The sequence below is a fragment of the Eschrichtius robustus genome, chromosome 2 (assembly GCF_028021215.1).
Source record: "Eschrichtius robustus isolate mEscRob2 chromosome 2, mEscRob2.pri, whole genome shotgun sequence".
NCBI lineage: Eukaryota > Metazoa > Chordata > Mammalia > Artiodactyla > Eschrichtiidae > Eschrichtius > Eschrichtius robustus.
The window spans coordinates 161,829,205-161,851,033 of record NC_090825.1 but is presented as its reverse complement, the minus strand read 5'-3'; the positions used below and the strand labels follow the sequence as shown (position 1 = coordinate 161,851,033).

At 42.9% G+C, this 21,829-nt stretch overlaps 1 protein-coding gene across 4 annotated transcripts in view; it reads right to left on the bottom strand.

Moving 5' to 3' along the window:
* Positions 1–21,829, bottom strand: part of SNAP47 (synaptosome associated protein 47) — a 67,352-nt gene that overhangs the window by 6,472 nt on the left and 39,051 nt on the right. For 2 of the 4 annotated variants that reach the window (XM_068536544.1, XM_068536547.1), the window contains exon 4: positions 17,085–17,209. The exons of 1 other annotated variant lie outside the window; for it this stretch is intronic. In XM_068536544.1, coding sequence (XP_068392645.1) covers positions 17,085–17,209 — 125 coding nt within the window. Of the gene's footprint in view, positions 1–3,265; positions 3,577–17,084; positions 17,210–21,829 lie in introns of those variants that run through there. One more of the 4 variants, XM_068536545.1, reaches the window with a different exon arrangement.

Below are 21,829 nucleotides of genomic sequence, written 5' to 3'. Positions count from 1 at the left end.
TTGTAAGTCAATGGGAATGAACACTCTGAGCACAGAGCCAGAGCTTGCAGCTCTGACCCTGGGTTTGGGTCTCAGCTCTGCCACTTTCTGGCACTGACCTTCAGCGAGGTAGAGCTGCTGGAAGATGACGTATTTGCTCTCTGGCCCTGCTCCAGGCCATAGCAAGGAGACTGACCACACAGCCCCAGGAGATGCACCCCTGCGGCACTGCTGTTTCCAACCCACGGTTTGCTGTTTCACCAACCCTGACAGCCTTGCTGGGAATGTTACCACATCCACGTGGAATTCCTGCAAACAGTAGCGGCACAGGGCAGAACCAGGGATCTGGATCCTACAACTCAGATCTGAGTTCCAGCTCTCACCCAATCATCGTTTTCATTACCTTTCTGCATCCAAGTGCCTAACTGCAGACTGAAGCTGGAAAAACAAAATTTAAGAAGGCAAAACACTTTTTTGTCTATATATTTGAAATATTTCACATATAAATACAAAAGGCAGAACAAAACACAGCACAAATAACCCAAGGTGATGAAGCGGTTACACGACATAACCCCGTGGGCCTACTGAGAAAAACTGGGAGACGGCGGGGTTCTGTGGAGAGGCGAAAAAGATATCTGTGGGCGCAGACACGTGGAGGACACTCAGAAATACCATAAACACACAGTGATGCCACAGGGGAGGATGGCGCCCACAGCGTGGAGGCCTGCTCCAGCATGGCTAGACCAAGGGAGCCGACCAGGCTCGATGGCAGCCCCTCGTCCCCATTTCTGTGACTCATGTCATACTTCATATAGTTTCGTAAACTAGTTAAGAGCAGCATTGTATTACAATTCTATTGGGACTAGTTGCATTGTGAAATGTACTTTAATTACACACTTACCGAACCTGGGTTTAAAAATTTAATATCCCCAAGCCGACACAAAAAGAAATGATTTTTAAGAGAAATCTTAATGACCAACTACTTGCAATAAATGTTAATACCTCTCCTCTTTTAGGGAAAGTTTCAGATCATTGGTTAGGCCAAGAAAAAGAACTGCAGAATCTGAATTATTAAGATGAGCCTGTGGTGCCCTGCTTACTAACTCCCAGTGGATTAACCTGCCTACAGATCCATTCAAAGTCCTTTATCACACAGGGATGGATGTCACTAGTGAACAGCCTGGGTGACCACCTCAGAGGACCCCAAGTGCAATCTATTGATAATATATCATACTCCACACTGAAATCCCACCCCCTACCCCCAGAGGTCCCACCAGGTGACACAGGCAAGAAAGCTCTAGGTTCCACAGGTGGCCTGGGACAATCCTGAGCAGTGCTACTGCCGGGAAAGGAGGTCACACCTCAAGGAGAGTAAACTGTACCCGTGTGGTGTCTCAGAAGGCATAATAGTACCCATGAGGTCAAATGGAAGCAGCTCTGTGCTTAGAATCAAAAGGAATGCCTGACCACCTGGCCCAGCACCCGCTGCCTGGGAGAACTGCTTCATCTGATTAACAAGAAACAGAATAAAGGCAGGGAGATGGCCAGGAGGATAATAAGATCAACTCCTGCCCTAAGAATGGTGAGGCTCAAATGAGATCACAAATGTGAACAAGCTGTGAAAACCATAAAGTGCTATGGAAGGTGCCGCCGCCAAGTCTTAGAATGCTCAGACTGAAGGAGCCCAGCAAAGCACCCCAACTTTTGGAGGGGGATGTGGAGATGAGGCGAGCTGGGGTCATCCGCAGTCATCCGCAAGTTAGTGACAGAGGTGGGATTCACCCCCACATCTCTCTTCAAACAAAGCATCATCGCTGGGATCTTCGTCATGAGAAAGAGGAATAAATCCAGATCCAAGTTAGCCGTCTCAGACACCACCTTTCTGCACCTTCTGGGAGCTGGTGGAAACTCCATCAGTTGAGTCACTTGAAAAACTGGACGGAGCTCTGGAAAGTACACTGTGGGGTCAGTCAGCTCTGGAGGGGATGGGCTGGATGACCTAATACAGGAGGTCTTTTCCATCTCTCATTTCTATGATCTCATATGGCTGAGGCCCAGAGAGCATAATAAAAAAGTCACCACTCATCACTATGTTAGGCAGGTCTTCCATGCTGTTCTCTCTGGTCAACTATTCCTTCCTCATTACCTCCATTTTAGTGTGATAATAAGGCTGTTCTACCAGGAACTTGCACAAAATGTCCCCTTTGTCACACACCTGCATCCGATTTGACACCCTTGAGGAGGTCTCTCTCCTACGTTGAGTGATCAGCCCGCACAGACCTTGCGGCTCTCTTTGCTACCTCTACATCCTTGTCAATCACATCAAAATGTGGTCAAGTTTATTTTCAATTGAACTGTCTTTCAGGACCACCAGATTCTGAACTGTAAACAATCACTGTTTGCACGTGCGCTGGTGGCAGGAGATGGGCTTTCAGCAAGGCAGCCACGTATTCCCTTTAGTGCATGCAGATAGTCAACTGTCCTGTTCTGTTCCGATAGTAACAGTGCACATAGAAAACCAGGAAACAGAACTTAGAGGAGAAAATAAAATTCCTCCAAAATCCAAATGCAAATTACTGCCTATCACATAAGCACTGCTGATAATATTGTGTGGCCTTTTCACCTTGCTTTCTCATCCCAACATCCGTACACTCTCAGAGAAAAGGAAAACTGGGGATTAAAGTATATATATATATATATATACACGGTTTTGTTTTCTGTTTCCTCATCCCCCAGTTATCCTAAATAAGGATAGGAGTTATGAGACCCCTGCAATGTGCCCTAACTATTCCCTGTTAATCCTCGATCTAACTCTGTTTCACAGATGAGGTTGAGAAGGGTGGGCGACTTGCTCAAGCTCTTGGGGTCCAGCTCCCAGTGCGGCCCTGACATGACCGATGCATGGACAATAGATGTCATGGCCATGACTCAGAGGTCACATCACTGAGACACTGAAAGAAATCGCATACGACCCTTAAAAAATGGCAGAAGGGCTCCCACCAGGGATAGGCAGTCCATTCACACACCCCAGAACCTGTGCCAGCTCTTAGAGCCCTGAGCAACTGTGGCAAGATGTCCAGTTAGGGGGGAGAGCCATAACTGCAATTTCAAATTTTCTAATAAAGAGTAAATAGTATAACTAATTTTAATAATATATTTTATTTAAACCAATCAACCCAAAACATTATCATTTCAACATGAAGTCAATATAAACAATTATTAATGAGATATTTTATATTCTTTTTTTATATGAAGTCCTAGCAAGCTAGTATGAACTTGGACCAACTGCTTTTTTTAATAAATTTATTTATTTATTTATTTTTGGCTGTGTTGGGTCTTTGTTGCTGCGCACGGGCTTTCTCTAGTTATGGCAAGTGGGGGCTACTCTTCATTGTGGTGCGCGGGCTTCTCACTGTGGTTGCTTCTCTCATTGCAGAGCACAGGTTCTAGGCGTGCAGGCTTCAGTGGTTGTGGCAGGCAGGCTCAGTAGTTGTGGCTCGCAGGCTCTAGAGTGCAGGCTCAGTAGTTGTAGTGCATGGGCTTAGTTGCTCCGCGGCATGTGGGATCCTCCCGGACCAGGGCTCGAACCTGTGTCCCCTGCATTAGCAGGCAGATTCTTAACCACTATGCCACCAGGGAAGTCACAGACCAACTGCTTTTTAAGTGCTCAGTAGCCACATGTAGCCAGTGGCTACTGTGCCAGGTAGCACAGGACCACATCACCACATGATAGCACTTCCACCAAGGGCCACTTTGTGTGACTGACCTTATGTGTCCTACGTTTCCATGGCCATCTTTCTCTAGAGGATGAATCAACTGCCTCTTTCCAAAATGAAACAGTGGCAAAAGCAAGAACACCTACATTCCTGAGTCTACACTTAATAAGCACAGTAGTAAAAGGCACATACAACTTATTTTGTAAGAACTGCTGACATGCCTACAAAAGTTGAGCATTTTACTGAGTGTACAGTCCAAATAAAGGCTGGTTCCTGTTGAATTTCATTTGGAAAAAGCTTCACTGAGATGATGGCCTTAAAAATAGCACCCATTCTATGCAGCCTGTTGAGACCCTTGGTTGGTCTGCCAAAACTGCACTTGAAATTAATTAATACCGCAAAAATATAAGCAAGATCTTTACAGCTACTAAGTCTGCAAAGAAAATTACTGAGTAAACTTTCAAACTACTAGTACCTCTGGAACATTGGTCCAGTGTCTTTTTCCTTTAAGAAAGGGACTGAAGTAATTAAATGGCATCGTGTGCATTCCATATAACATGGGATGGAAAGAATGGAGAATATGAAGTCTGGCCAAACCTTAAACACAGTTGTTACTTCTGCGGCCCAGGATGACAAGCTGTCTAGTCATCAATGTATGATGTTGCCAGCCTCTGGACTATCAACTGGCTTCTCAGATGAGCCTTCGCTGGGCTCTGAGTCAAAGACCAGGGTCAAAATGGACTTTTCCCCAAGTTTCTGCTCCACTAATAAATAAACCCAGCAGCCAGCCATCTTTCCAGCCACATTTGTACCTACACAGAAATTACCTGATTAATAGTACATTGAGTGTTAGGAGAAACTAACTCCAAAGAAATATATAATGCACATAACCACAAGTTAAGACATAAAAACATACATGCCAATACCTCTGGGAGCAGCATCTTGGGAAAAAACCCACAGAAACACTCAGTGCTCTTCAGCTCAGGGGTCACAGGCGCTCAACAAAGCCAGAGCAGGAGGCTTGGTTCCCCACAGGCAGGATGCTGGGCTCACTCACTAGCGTCAGTAACCGGCAAGGGGGATAGCCGAGATGACTCAGGCAGGAAGTGGGAGGCAGCACATGGTCCCCAGGACAGAGCAGAAGTTACTGTCCTCTCTGGAAGAGGAAGACCTTCTGCTTTGGTCACATGCTACAGTGACCTCCATCTCTGCAATACCACAGACCTCAGAAAGGCGGCACAGACACCGTCTGGGTTGATATAAAAGCTGATATGGAGACATTTTAGCCTTCCAACCATTCCCATTTTGTTTATAAAAACAGAAAATAAATGATGGAAAAATAGCTCATCCAGTAGAGGAGGTTCACTTACCAAAACAGATGTATTTAACTGTATGCCTCATGCCAGCTATCAAGGTGTGAAAGTCTGGGAATCAGAGGCCCCAAGCTCTGCTGTAAGCTGTGCCTCCAAGGGGGTCCTGAAACAACCAGGCTTGTGCCTTCACTGTGTAAGGACATGGTACATACAAGTACGGGCCTTAATATTTCTAAAATGTCTACAATATGCTAGTTGTTGCCTCAACGTATAGTCTGGAAAAAAAACGTTTTGCTCTACCTCATGATAGAACTCCAGGATTTAGAGTATTAGTATATTAATATTAAGCACCTAACGTGAGTTAGTATTAGCTAGACTGTTTGCCTTGATCTTGTTATTAAACTGACCCACTGAAAAACTGAATTTTCTTGCAGTGAGAAACTAGCAACCATTTAAGAATAGAGCTGGGATAAATCAAGCTGTCTGCAATTCTACCAGTTGGGGCTATTAACATGCTGTAGAGAAGGTAAAGAGGGGAAATTGGCTCCCTCTCAGCCAAATCTCTGGAGGCTGTAAAGAACATTCTAGGCTACAATCTGTCACATTCAGCACTCACAGACCACCCCCGCATCCCACTCTGTCCTCTCTGCTGCATTCCTTGAGGACCTGAGGATGCTCTGTGGATGAACAGGGGCAGCACAGGGTTCTCTCTTAAGGAGCTCCCCCACCACGGTGCTCCCTTCCTCACGACCCCCTCTCAGTGCAGAGGGTGGAGGAGTTGAGCACAAACCTGCCTTAGGCACCATGGCTGCGTCTGTACAGCAAGACTCTGAGAGCTGAGTCTTCAGGGATCTATTAGCCCTCAGTTGAAGTCTGCTGACTGGTCCCCAGTTACAAATGGCCCCAATAGCCCACAGCAAAGATGGCCCCTCTAACTCAAGGTCTGGGCAGGGAAAGCACCTCCCAGGACTAGAGAGGGGTCCTGGGAGCCAAGCTGCTATCAGACCATAAATTGAGCTTCCCATGATGAGAACCACGTTTTTAAGAGAGCAATGGAATCCCTACCAAGTGAAATGCTCAATAAACTGAAGGTTCATCTTACATGCAGAAGTAAATGCCTCAGCAGGGACATTCTCAGAATATGAAACAAACAGAAAATGCATTAAGTTTGGGGCTCTTCAGAGTTGACTGGGTCAAAGACAGTTGGGGCCCCACTGATACATTTATTTAGAACTCAATATGTGCCAGAATTCTGCTCCATATGGTACAGGCCTCATCCTCACTTCAAACCCATGCAAGCCTCAAGGCAGGACCCTGTTGTGTAAAAAGTGATAGTAGTACTTTTTCAGGGAAATGTGAAGCCTGCTGAAGGCCACATGGCTAACATGGCAAAGGTACTTATTGGCTACCAGAAACCATGTTTCCAACAATCAGTCCCCAGCCCTATGCCAGAGATGGGATGGACAGACATATGCTGCCCAAGGCCACGCAGCCTCCTCAACACTGTGTTCATGCATTCAGTACAATTTCACATTTAAAAACTGCACAAAACCAACTTCCCAGCCTGAACCAAAAACCATCTAATACTTGTTAACTATTTTTAAAAGTTAATAAAAAGATGTTGGTAATGGATAAGACACCCAGATAGAAGATCAATAAGGAAACAGAAGACTTGAACAACACTATAGACCATCTGCACCCAACAGACATACACGAAAATACTCCATCCGAATCAGCAGAACCCACATTCTTCTCAAGTGCACACAGAACATCCTCCAGGACAGACCACATGGTAGGCCTCAAAATAAACCTCAAACTTAAGATTCAAGTAATAGAAAGTACCTTCACAGTGAAATGAAACTGGAAATCTGGACAACTAAAAAAGTCACAAGTATGTAGAAATCAAACAACACACTCTTAAACAACCAGTGGGTCAAAGAGGGAAATTAGTAAATTCTTTGAGACAAATGAAAACAAAACCACAACATACTAAAATACTAGCAAACTGAATCCAAGTAGGATTTATCTCAGAATACAAGGGTGGTTCACCCTTAGAAAATCAATTAATGCAATATACCACATTATTAGAACAAAGAGAAAAAAACATAATCAACTCAATTGATGGAGAAATGGCAAAGACAAACCCAACATCCTTTCACGATAAAAACTCAGGAAACTAGGACTAGAAGAGAACTTCTTCAACATGATAAAAGGCACCGAACCTATCTTTCTGAAACTATTCCAAAAAACTGCAGAGGAAGGAATACTCCGAAACTAATTCTATGAGGCCACCATCACCCTGATACCAAAACCAGACAAAGATACCACAAAAGAAAATTACAGACCAATATCACTAATGAACATAGATGCAAAAATCCTCAACAAAATACTAGCAAACTGAACCCAACAATACATTAAAAGGATCATGCACCATGATCAAGTGGAATTTATCCCAGAGATGCAAGGATTTTTCACTGCCTCAAATCAATCAGTGTGATACACCACATCAACAAATTGAAGAATAAAAACCATATGATCATCTCAATAGATGCAGAAAAAGTTTTTGACAAAATTCAACACGCATTCATGATAAAACTCTCCAGAAAGTGGGCATAGAGGGAACAAACCTCAACATAATAAAGGCTATATATGACAAACCTACAGCTAACATCATACACAACAGTGAAAAGCTGAAAGCATTTTCTCTAAGATCAGGAAAAAGACAAAGATGTCCACTCTCGCCACTCTTATTGAACATCGTTTTGGAAGTCCTAGCCACGGCAATCAAAGAAGAAAAAGAAATAGAAGGAATCCAAATTAGAAAAGAAGAAGTAAAACTGTCACTGTTTGCATATGAGATAATACTATACATAACAAATCCTAAACAGCTACCAGAAAACTACTAGTGCTCATCAATGAATTTGGTAAAGTTTCAGGTTACAAAATTAATACACGGAAATCTCTTGCATTCCTATACACTAACAACGAAAGATCAGAAAGAGAAATTAAGGAAACAATCCCATTTATCATCACATCAAAAAGAATAAAATACCTAGGAATAAACCTACCTAAGGAGACAAAAGACCTGTACTCTGAAAACTACACGACACTGATGAAAGAAATCAAAGATGATACAAACAGAAATATATACCATGTTCTTGGATTGGAAGAATCAATATTGTCAAAATGACTATACTACCCCAGGCAACCTGCAGATTCAATGCAATCCCTATCAAATTACCAACGGCATTTTTCACAGAACTAGAACAAAATATTTTACAATTTGTATGGAAACACAAAAGACCTCGAATAGCCAAAGCAATCCTGAGAAAGAAAAATGGAGCTGGAGGAATCAGGCTCCCTGACTTCAGGCTATACTACAAAGCTACAGTCATCAAAACAGTATGGTACTGGCACAAAAAGAGAAATATAGACCAATGTGTGAACAGGATAGAAAACCCAGAAATAAACCCACGCAGCTATGGTCAATTAATCTATGACAAAGGAAGCAAGACTCTACAATGGAGAGAAGAGAGTCTCTTCAGTAAATGGTGCTGGGAAAACTGGTCAGCTACATGTGAAATTAGAAGATTATTTAACACCATACACAAAAATAAACTCAGAAAACATAGGCAGAACACTCTTTGACATAAATCGCAGCAATATCTTTTTTGAGCCATCTCCTAGAATGGGAAAAAAAACAAAAATAAACAAATGGGACCTAATGAAACTCAAAAGTTTTTGCACAACAAAGGAAACCATAGACAAAACGAAAAAACCCACAGAATGGGAGAAAATATTTGCAAACAATGTGACTGACAAGGAATTGGTCTCCAAAATTTACAAACAGTTCATGTGGCTCAATATCAAAAAAAAACAAACAACCCAATCCAAAAAATGGACGGAAGACCTAAATAGACATTTCCCAAAGAAGACATACAGATGGCCAAGAGGCACATGAAAAGATGCTCAACATCGCTAATTATTATAGAAATGTAAATCAAAACTACAGTGAGGTATCACCTCACACCAGTCAGAATGGCCATCATCAAAAAATCTACAAACAATAAATGCTGGAGAGTGTGTGGAGAAAAGGGAACCCTCCTACACTGTTAATGGGAACGTAAACTGCTACAACCACTATGGAGAACAGTATGGAGGTTCCTTAAAAAACTAAAAATAGAGCTACCATATGATCCAGCAATCTCACTCCTGGGCATATATATCCGGAGAAAACCATAATTTGAAAAGACACACGCACCCCATTCATTGCAGAACTATTTACAACAGCCAGGACGTGGAAGCAACCTAAATGTCCATCGACAGAGGAATGGATAAAGAAGATGTGGTACAATGAAATGAAATATTACTATGGAATAATACAATGAAATATTACTCAGCCATTGAAAAGAATGAAATAATGCCATTTGCAGCAACATGGATGAACCTGGAGATTATCATACTAAGTGAAGTAAGTCAGACAGAGAAGGACAAATATCATATGATATTGCTTATATGCAGAACCCCCCCACCCCAAAATGATAAAATGAACTTATTTACAAAACAGAAACAGACTCACAGACTTAGAGAATGAACTTATAGTTACCAGAGGGGAAGGGTGGGAGGGAGGGAAAGATTGGGAGTTTGGGATTGACATGTACACACTACTATATTTAAAATAGATAACCAACAAACCCCTACTATATAGCACAGGGAACTCTGCTCAATATTCTGTAATAATCTAAATGGGAAAAGAATTTGAAAAAGAATAGATCCATGTATATGTATAACTGAATCACTTTGCTGTACACCTGAGACTAACACAACATTGTTAATCAACTATGCTAAAATATAAAATAAAAATTAAAAAAAAAAGAAAATAGTAGACATGACTTGAATATATGATAGACAGATGGGAATCATAATGAAATGTAAATGGAATACAACGGAGCAGATAAATGAAATGTTGAAAACATTTGTAATGATTAGAAATAGAAAAGCCTGTAATAAAATAAAAACTTAAAACACACACACAAAAAAAGGGACTTATGAAAAATTCAGCTAATAGGATACTCAGTGCGGAAAGACTGAAAGCCCTCCCCACCTAAGATCAGGAAAAGACAAGAATGCCTACTTTCACCACTGCTACACAGTACTGCTATGCGCTGGAAGTCCTAGACAGAGCAAATAGGCAAGAAAAAGAAATAAAAGGTATCCAAACTGGAAAAGAAGAAGTAAAACTATCTCTATTTTCATATGACATGACCCTATATATATAGAATATCCCAAAGAATCCACAAGAAAACTAGAAGAACTAATTAACAAATTTAGCAAAGTTACGGGATACAAGAGCGACACACAAAAATCAGTTGTGCTTCTATACAGCAGCAATGAAGAATCAGAAAAAGAAATTAAGAAAATAATCCCATTTATAATAGCACCCAAAAGAATAAAATACCTAGGAAAAAAAAACATGCAGGTGAAAGACTAAAACTTATAAAATCATGCTGAAATAAAGACTATCTAAATAAATAAAAGACATCTTGTGTTCCTGGACTGGAAGACAATATTGGCAAGAGGGCAATACTCCTCAAAGTGATATACAGATTCACTGTAATCCCTATCAAATTTCCAACAGCCCCCCTACTCGGAAATGGAAAAGCTAATCCTCAAATTCATACAGAATTGCAAGGGGCCCTGAATAGTCAAAACAAGTTGAAAAAGAAGAATGAAATTAAACTCACACTTCCCAATTTTCAACCTTACCCAAAGTTATAGTAATAAAAACAGCTTGGTACTGGCATAAGATTAGACTAATGGAATAGAATAAAGATTCCTCAGATCAACAGATTTTTGACAAGGGTGCCAAGTCTACTCAACGGAGAAAGGATAGTCTGTTCAACAAGTGGTGCTGGGACAACTAGACAGCCACCTGCAAAAGAATGAAGTTGGACCCTTACCTCCAACCCTTACCTCCTTATCTATTCTATTTGATAGTTAGAACAATTTTAAAATTTTCAAAAAAGAAAATAAGTGTTGGCAGGGATGTGGAAAAACTGGAATCCTCATACATTGCTGGTGAGAGTGTAAAATGGTGTAGCTGCTAAGGAGATAATTTGGCAGCTCATCAAAAAGTTAAACATAGAATTATCCTATAACCAAGCAATTCTACTGTTAGGTGTATGTCCAAAAGAACTGAAAGGTGGAAATAATCCAAGTGTCCATAAGTGATGAATGGATAAACCAAGTATGTTTTAACCATAAAACAGAATATTATTCACCTATAAAAAGGAAAGAAGTACCAATTCATGCTACAAGATGGATCAGCCTTGAAAACATTATGCTAAGTGAAAAAAGCCAGATGCAAAAGGATTACACTAATAGGAGGTTCCCAGAATAGGCAAATTCATAGAGACAGAGAGAAGATTAGAGGTTACCAGGGACTGGGGGGAGGCGAAATGTGGAGTTACTGCTTCATGGTAACAGAGTTTCTGTTGGGGTGATAAAAGAGCTTTGGAAATAAAATAGATAGCGGTGATGGTTGCACAATATTTTGAATGTAATTAATGATATTAAATTATACACTTAAAATAGTTAAAATGGCAAGATTTTATTCTATATATTTTACCACAATAAAAAACATGGTTATAATATATGTAACCTTCCATAGCCAGGCACTCAATAACAATATAATCAAACACTTGATTTAAGACTTGAGGTTCATTTAAAAGCTGACCAAGAGCACAGGAAAATGTTCCAAAGGGGGAACAAGTCATCCTCCCAGTCTAAATGCCTGAGCATCCGTTTCTTGCTCCTTGGCATTCTACCTTCTGCACAGCCAAGCAGCTGCTCTAGAATTTGTTCACTGAGATGCTGGTACATTCTGGAATCCTGTCCTTGGCACAGTATCTTAGAGTTCCTTATCTGGCAGCTTCCTCCCCGTCCACAGTTCCCAGGGGCAGTGGAAGGGACAGAATACATCCCCAAGATTCATCTGCATGGGTATTTGGACCCAAAGGGCAGATGCCACCTCCACGCAGCTCAGGTTTACACCATGGCCTCTATGTGAGGGAGGTCCGGTGTGCCCACATAGCCTTCTCTGTCAACTGCAGAGGACACACAGCCACACGCTTTGACAGGTCCTCCCACTCCAAACAACCACTACCACAGACAACATGGGCCTCTGCTAGAGTGGTGACCACATCCAACATAATGGGAGCTCTGAAGGCTGCTGTGGAGAAGAGCTGGTTGTCCCAGGCAATTACAGAAGGCAGCAGTGGGAGGCACATGAAACCACAGCAGGCAGGGCTGGGCTAGCGGTGGGGGCACCGCGTGTCTGTCTCCTGTCTGTCAAACTAATGCTCATCGTTACCAGTGACCTAGTTAACCAACAGAGCAGACAGGAAAACCATGAACGAATATTTAAAAGTAAGGCGTGACATTTTTCTGTAACTCAGCTTTCATTTCATTGCAGTGGATTCTACATTAGACGGTAGATACTGGAATACTCTACGAGTCAGTGCCCTTTTCAAAGGTGGAGACTGAGGCCAGGGAAGCAAACCAGCCTTCCCAGGACTACAGAGCTGACAGCGAGGGCTGGGACAAGTGCCAGGATGCCAGGTTCCTAGACCAGGGCTCATCCTAGGACATATGACCTCTTATTGAAATGTCCACTGTGTGTGGACCTCAAAAGTTACTAGGTATGTTTTCCTGGTTACCAAGGCTCTTCTTATGGTTTAACGTTTAGAAATGACATAGAATATGATATCAGAAACATTTACTAATAATTCACAATTAGAGTAACACATATTTAAATAAACGGCCTAGTTCATTGCTAATATCCAGGCTGGTATCAAAGCCACAAATAAAAACACTAACCATCTAACTGTGCCACATAATTAACGAATGAAATGATACAGTCTGAAAAAGATTCAGAAGGCAGCAGAGGACAATAGGAGAACCTGAGGAGAACGGGTAAAAATCTGAAATTATCTCATGACTCCTTGCTTAAAAATCTTCAATGATTCCAAACTGCTTACAGGACAAAACCCAGACTAAATGAAGGTACTGATAAGAGAGTGGACATGTCCAGCTCTCTGTTCCCAGACCCCTCTACAGAGCCCACTCCAACAAAGGTGTCTGCACACCGTCCCAGCACTGTTCGGTGGTCCTATAGCTGGAGTGCATTGCCCTTGCCTTTCTACTTCTGAGGGCCCACCAGTTTAGCCATCCCCTCCTTCCTAAGAAGTATCAGTTCTGGAATCTGCATCCCTGAAGCGTGGTCTAGTCCATTGCCACAACTGATGAGAAGCATCATGGATATCACCCCTTGCTCATTGTCTCATGACTTTGTCCTGACAATTATCCAAGGAAACCCAGATCTGCTGTCTTCTCCAAATAACTCACTGAAGCCACGGCTAAATAATTCACTGATTCAGACATTTAGTTTAGGCTGAAGAACACTTGTTAAACACAATTCTTTTACATAGATTAGGTTATGCAAGAAATGACAGATTTTTTTTTTTTTTTTCCCTGACTAGTAGGAGAGGAGACAGATGAATTGGGACAAATTTAAATAACTGGGAACAAAGTACAGGGGAAAAGACCAGAATGGTGGAGTTACAGAAGATGAAATGTATTCTATAATTTCTAAAAAAAGAAAATAAAATTATTTTATAATAAACCATAATGGAAAAGAACGTGAAAATGAATATATATATTTGTTAAAAAAAAAAAAAAAAGAAAAGGAGGACATTAATTTCTTAAGATAGTTTCACAGCAAGTAGAGAACCACAGCATCCTTTCCGGCCTAGAATTATTTCAGGAAAGATCCAGTGAATTGCCTGTGCAGATACATGTGGAACTTGGCTCTGCTAAGCAACACAGAGACAAAAGCCCTGGGCCTCACTCATCTCCCCAGCACAGGCATCCGCAGGGCTGCCCTTTCAATAAACTCTTCTCCTCACGCCAGCTGACTAGCTAGGTTTTCCAGTAAACGAACTTTCTGACTGAACTGAATTAATCACCTCAGTTTTTAATTTTTGTGTTTTGCATTTATTGTTTATAAAGATACCACATACAGTAGGCAGACTAAATGCCGAATATAATCAAACAGAAAGTTCAAAACTATGACCTAAAAACTTGCCATGAATCCACACTCTGTGCATCCCTCTTTATTGGAAATGATGAGAACATCCAGTGCAAGTCTTCCTTCACTGCTGTTCCCAGTGCCAGGGCTGTTGCAGAGCCTGATAAACCATGAGACCAGACCTGGGTCAGCTTTTCATTCTGATTCCTTCTTGGTGAAAGAGGGAGGCAGGATGAAAAAACACCAAACACGGGACAAGACAGAGAAGTGGAGATTAAGAAGTTATGAAGAAACTTTATGTAAAACTGCAATGTCCTCAGGACAGAGCCACACCACTTTTTGTTTTATCACTTCCAAATGTTGTATCAAATATATGGTAGCCACAGACTTAGTAACGAAAGAGCAGGAGTTCTGAGGCAGGAAAGGTTAGCACATCAGACATTGGAAATGATTTGAGGGACTCTGCCAAACCCATCTGAGGGACTCTGATTCCTCTCCCAGCCTCCTCCACCACGTGCCCTCCCACAGCGGATGGTGGACGGCCACAGCTACGCAGCAGATGGGGCCTAACCGCAGCCCACATGCCCGCTCCAGGGGCCCAGCACAGAGGGAGCTGGCACACTGCACTAAGCACGGCTGCTCCCTGAGGAAATCACGGCAAATCTTCTCTCTAGCACCCCAACTGCAGTTTAAGTCACCAAAACCCATTTCCACGTAATGACTTTAATAGCATCTGCAACAGAAACCACAGATGAATGGAGGGAGATTTTCTTGCATTTTCATTTTCCCCAGAAATTTAACTCATTCCTACCTATGCTTGAGCTTCAACTACACAGTTCAGAATTCTTCTCTAAATATGAAACATGTGTTTTACCTCAAAAGGACAACCTCTTATGAAATTAGGTTCTCCCTGCAGGGAAGGAGAATGAGGCAGCTAACTAGCACAAAGCCCTGCCCCTCCTGTGGGTGGGTCTTCCCAGCCTAACTGCTCAGGGATCACCGTGTCCTCTGCCCCAAAGCCAGCATCCTGATTCATGACCATGGCATCTGCTGTTCCCAGCATGGACGCCACAGGGCTCACTAAGACTTGTGGATGACAGTCAGGACCAACCACATAAGAAACACACTTTCATGGGAAAGAATGGTGACCTCAGTGGTCACTGAGGAATCTTATTCTACTCACAGCTGTTGGTGCACTCATCCTGACCTCTCCCATTCTATCACAGCTTTTAGGGGAAGGGCACACTGTATATACATGGTAGTAGAGATTGGTTATTTGAAATTGCAAGGGCCCTCTCAAACTACATGGCCACCACTAGAATTAACAGATAAAATTCCTACATTTCCCATGAAAAACCCATGTTCTTGCTTCAGCCTCAACACAACTGTGGGACATAGAAGAGCTCATCTCAGCCACAGACACCTTCATTGGAGGGTGGGAGAGGAGGGTCTCAGATCCTACCAGCCTGAGGCCTATATGCACTCTTACCCACTTTCATGAGAACAGGTTAAGTTTGCCTTTATAGTATGAGGGTTTCTCAAGCCCCAAGGCACACGAGATCTGCAGTGTTCTGGAGTCACTAAGCCTATCAAAAGAAGTGATTAGTAACCTGCAGAATCTGCTAGTTGCAGCTAGAAAGCGGCATGTCTCCGTGTCATTACCAAAAGTGATTAAAAGTTAGATCAGAAGGAAAAAGTGACAAATCATGTATATTTAAAATATCCCATAGCAAAAGATGAACACCTTTTTCCCAAAATGGAAAACGCTGAGCTTAAAGGAGTCTATGCCTATGTAGACACATAGAATAAAATTATTTAAAAACAGGTTTAAAAGACATACAGTCTCTTGTATGCCTTGATGTAAGTGTGGGTTGCCACCAATGAAACAGTCTCTCCAAAATGGAGCCTGAATCTGATGGAGCCTCTAGAGCTACAAACCGACCTACAGGAGTACCAGGGCAGAGAGCAGGCAGTTCACCACCTGCTGGGAGCTGGGGAAACCAAGTCAGGAAGATGCAAGCTGCAAAATCTTGACAGAGGAACAATTTAGTTTTTTCATCAAATAAACTGCAAAGGAAAAAGACAAGATGACAGAGGAAAGAAAGCTATGCATTAAAGGCACTTCACTAAATGCAACACACAGGCCGGCCTCATGAGGATCCTGATCTGAATAAACATACAACACATTTTCCTAAATGAGGTAACTATGGAAATTTGAGCACTGGCTTGATGTCTGATGATACCAAGGAATTTACTTTTTACTTTTTTAAGGTGAGTATGGTATTGTGCCGATTTTTTAAAACGGTTCTTATCTTTTAAAGCTACATACTGAAATATTTATGAATGAAATGATATAACATCTAGGTATTTGTTACATAATTATTAAAAAAGGAAAAAGGAAAGGCCACTGTGTTGTCCAGCATTAACATAGGAAGATAAGTTGCAAGTATTTCTATCAAATATTGTTTAACTTTCAACTTCCTGGACAAAAAGTGGCAAGCCTCCGCAAGAACCTATGTTGAGCACTTGAGAGCAAGCGCCCTCAACTGTACATGCCCAGGCAGTGCACACACAGATGGCACACACATACAGGTGCTGCACACATGTGCACACAGTACACACACCACACATGCATACATGTACGTGTACAGAGCCCACGTGGACACACACATCGTGCACATACACAGCCTACATGTGCATCTGAGCCCACATGTACAGATATATACACACATACAACAGGCACAGGCAGCTGCCAAGACCACTGTGTGTGCACAGGAATGCTATGTGTGTCTGCATGCCACAAAACGCAAGGACTCAGAATGGGCAACGCCCTTTCTCAAGCTATAGGGAGCTGAGCAAATCAGGTGGATGTCCCAGCATTTCCGTGTAGGTGACAGGCAAGCATAAATCAGTGGAGAGTTGTTTTTAGGCAAGAAAGAGAAGTGAGTTGCCTGCAGGGGAGGACACGACACTACGAATGCATGTTACCTGTCTCAGTTCCTGGCTGTCCCCCTCGGAAATTAACGGTTCGCTCGTCTGTAGCTGAAGTGGCCTCCCTTCCTGGCTCCCTGAGGAGGGCTCACAGTGCATGGCATGGTCCATCAGCCCAGATGCTGAAATGGAAAGTCAAACAGGGTGGCATCTTCTAGAAGGTGTGAACAACGCAAGGGCATTCAGAACTTCACAAAAAGTGGTGTTTAAGACCGTCAGAGCTCTTTGGGTTGACGAAGTGTTTTCCCAGGCATCTACTGGTTTAGAGCTTCTGTGTTTGCGGGAGCGGTGAGTCCACCTCTCTGAACCTCTGCTGAGCTGACTGAATGTGGGACCTGCCTGAGCCTTGCCTTCTACCCCAATCCAGGGCTGCTTCCTTACCCCACACTGATCAGAGTGTGCAATACTGTAAATACTCAGGATCTAGTTCTATACCTGGCTTTTAGAAGAAAGATGCTTTATACAGGAGTGATTTTTTTTTTTTGAGAGGACAATAGATTGGAGTATGAAACATAATACTTGTTGAGCCCTGGTGAAATGTACATGAAATACACTACTAGGAACTGCATTACCATCTGATTACCCCACAAAACACTGTGGTTCTAGAGAGCACATGAAATGGTCAACTAGTCAGGTCAAGCAAAGTTGAATGTGGAGCTGTGCTGAGGTAGGGGTGAGCCAGACTGCTGCACGTGGCAAGGCATTGCTCAGGGGTGTTTCCACTCACACATCCATGCCTGGGTAGTCTCGCTAAGAAGCAGAAGAGCAGCTTGGCAAGGAACAGTGATAATCCTTTATTTAAAGCGCTGCCTCCATCTGCAACCCTGGCACTGTAAGGCCCAGATAAGAGCACAGATTAGAGTCTCTCACCTGCTTTTCTCCATAATACAGACCACCTCAGATGTGTCAATATAGCCATGTTTATTTATTAGGATGCTGGAAAGCTGAAAGCATACTGGGATGAGAACCAGCAGTGTGGATTCCAGCACCAACTCCTTTGAGCAGATTTCTCTGCTTCAGCAAAATGGGAGGGCAAAAGCAGGACACCCCACTTCCTTCCTAGGACCCTAGTGGCAGTCAGCAGAGCTGCCTTTCATCCGAGCAGCCTGGAGCAACTGATAAATGCATTGTTAGGAAAGGAAATCCATCTTGGGGTAAAGCTCTTGCTGGACCTGAACAGCAGGAACCCAGGTGGTGAATCCAGGACACACCAACTGCACAAGCCCCTCCTCCCCGGGGAGAGACCAGCCACCTCCAACAGGTACACAAACATCCCCTTATTCTTATTTCTCAAAAAATTTCTTACAAATTAACACTCCCTGAGATTACCTAGCTGAGCAAAGAAGACATGATGACAAGAAAGCATGTTTCTTGGGATCCTAGAGAGGAAAAGGGTCTTGGCCAGATGGAGTGAGTTCAGGAACCAGTTGATGCGAAGCAAAACCTGCATGGAGGCAAGACCCGAGGGTTCCACACCGTGGGCCTGAGCCCTCCCCAGGCCCATCTCCACTGGGAAGGAGGCCCTTTGTGAGAGTCTTCGTGCCCTTTAACTGTGCACCACTGTGCGAAGTGCTTCCTACACAGAACTGCTACACCTGTACAAGCACCTTGGAGGTCTGAAAAAGTTTCACAAGACAAAAACCTTAGTACACACCATGTACTCAGATGTGCTTTTCTATTCTATTCTTTATATAAAAGCTGGTTGCAACCAACCAAATTGATTTTACAACCTGTGTCCTGGAATCTCCAAAGTGCCACTACTCCAACATCCTAAGGGCTTATTAATTAGCACAGAACTTTCCATAGCATAAAACTCACTGTCGGCTGGTCTTACATGATCTAAACGTCACTAAGATGTTACATAATGAAAAGCACTTTTCTAAAACAGCAATAGGACACCATCAGAGCTAAATTAGACAACAGAGGACATGTTCTACTAGATATTATTAGCCTAAAGGAAAGGCCAACTAACATACCTGACATTAAAACGTTATCAGTGATAACATGATGGCAAAGTGCACTTCACTTGTCTATGTTAACAGTGATTCTATGGCCTAATGGGTGAAAGCAAACTCCTCATCCAGCCTATACCCTCCTCCTTCCCAGTCTGCTCCTTATCCTGCAGACTCCTGCTCCAGCCACCCCGGCACCCTGACCCCAGCATGCTATTCCTGCCCACCATGCCCCTGCTCTGCACATGTCATGCAGACAGATGTACCCTAGCCCAAGTCTGGAGACATGTTCTCCACTCAGCCCTTCCATTAGCAGCAATCTTCCCTCATCTGTCCTGGTACCATTCAGTTTACACACCTTTGACAGTAACTTGCTTGGTACTGCACTGCTATTTATCTTTTTTCAGCATCTTTTCAAACTGGGATCTCCCCAACTAGCTTCTCTGAGAGCACGGCCCATGTCTAATTCACACTTGTGCCCAGCACTGTGCTCCTGCACTGTCACTCTGGTTTCCATTTCAACACCTACAGCTATATTACAGTTAGAGACATACTATTTTTGAATGTTTAACAAATGGGATTACTTAAACAACCAGAAAACCAAAACGGAGGATTTTTCTTCCTGGAATATACTAATCAGAGATGTTTTTCACAACGAGCTGTGGGATCAGCAGGATCCTGCCTAATACAAAACTCGGCTACCCCCGCAAACTCTGTGTTGAGACTTGGGTTGCTGACTCAGTTACTTCAATGCTTTGAAATATCTTCTGAAAAAATTAATTTAGTTCAGTATAATATGGTTTTTGTCTCAAAAGTCATTAGTTATCTCAGTTAAACAAAATAATCACAAATTGTTCAAGCTACATGCTACCTTACAGATGATTCCACTTTCCAAGAACAAGGAGGCATCGAGGAAAACCCTGAGTAAGGACTGCGCTGGCAGGGGCAGCACTGGGACGCCAGTCTCCTTTGTGCATCAGACATAGACTCCTGACCTCACTGCAAGTTCAGACCAAAGACCACCAGGGCCTGACCTGGGAGCAGAAAAACCGCTCCAAGCCTGTCCAGCCTTGAGCAAATCTTTCTCCCTGTCTCTGGGCCCCAAATGCCCCATTGATGACACAGGAAAATGCCTACGCTACCCAGGGATGGATCCAGCAGCTTATATAACTGGGGTGGGAAGCCCTTTCAGAAAAAAAACACAAAACGCCCCATGTCCTCAATACAACAGGAGGTGTAACAGAGAGAAAGCTGAAATGGAGAGAGACAGCAGTCTCAACTGACCCATGAGTCCTTGGAAGGGATCAAGTGGTTGAGGGCCAAGCAGCTCTCCGGGGGTCTGTCGATAGTCAGGGGGTCACCGTGTCCTAATAAACTAATAACATGGGGCTTGTCTGAGGTCAGTGCAGTGCTTGTGTCCTAGTGACCACATGGAGGCTGTTGGTGGTCAGCGTGGTGCTGTGTCCCAGGGTCAGAACTTTACTATTTCAAAAGATGATCTTAAATTAATGACCCTATGCAGAGACTTCAATGCCTCAGAAGTTTATTTATCATTACACAGAGATGCGTGTGCCTTCTGGTTACCTGGGCCTGTCCTGGGTGCTGGAGATGGGGTGAGAAAAGACAGACTTGTGTCTGATTCTGGAGGACACATCCCAGTGTGGGAAGTTGAACAGCAAACCAGAGGGCAAGTGTTAGGCAAGATTTCTATAGGATCAGTGAATAGGAAACTAGTCCTCTTAAATTAGGTGGTCAGAGAAGGCCCCTCTCAGAAGGCAACAGTTCGCAAACAGTGAAAACAAAAATCAGTACCAAAAAACTCTTTAAAAATGCTATGCACGGACCTTGCTCTTATATGATAAGAGTTTTGTGGGCTTCCTCCCAAAACCCATCACCGCAGTGGATCATGAGACAACATGACACAAAGTCCAACTAGGGGAGAGTCTACAAAAACCTGACCACTACTCCTGAAGACCATCAAGATCATCAAAGCAAAGAGAGTCTGAGAAACTGTAACAGTCAAGAAGAGTCCAAGGAGATGAAATGCCGAAATATCATGTGGGATCCTGGATGGGATTCTGGAACAGTAAAACATAAGGAAATCTGAATAAAATATGGACTTTAGTGAATAAAGGTGTATCAATACAGGTTCATTAGTTGTGACAATGAACGATACTAACGTAAGATGACAAGAATAGGGAAAACTGGGTGTGGGAGACATGGGAACTCTCTGTACTATCCTCACAACTTTTTCTCAAGTCTGAAACTATTCTAAAATTTAAAAGATAATTTTAAAGATACTATGCAGAAAAACAGCAATTTGCAACTGCTCTTCCTTAAGGTGGGATCTGCCCACCTGTATCATTTCCAGGCCTTGAAGCCCAGGAGACTCTCTTCCTCTCCCAGGCCTGGCCTGGCCACCCCAGGCCCTCAACCTGTCTACTCTATACATTACTACAGAGGTCTCTGGAAAGTTCTTCTAGGACACTGGTTCCTAACACTGGTCCCCTGTTACTAGACTGCCACCTTCTGGCCACACAATTTACCAAAATAGCTCATCGAGGAGAGAAATATGTTTCTGAGATGTCAAAGTCATGGTTTCTACCTCCACTGTTTCTGTAGTTTCCAGTGTAGAACAGTAAAAACAGAGGTGCTGACAGATACAACAACAAGAGAGGTAACAATGAGAAGTAAGTTCTCATTGCTGGGCTTGTGCAGGATTACTGTGAAGTTCCAAGCAAATGAGATACCATCTTGCTTATTGAACTCAGCATGCCGGCTTCTTCCAAA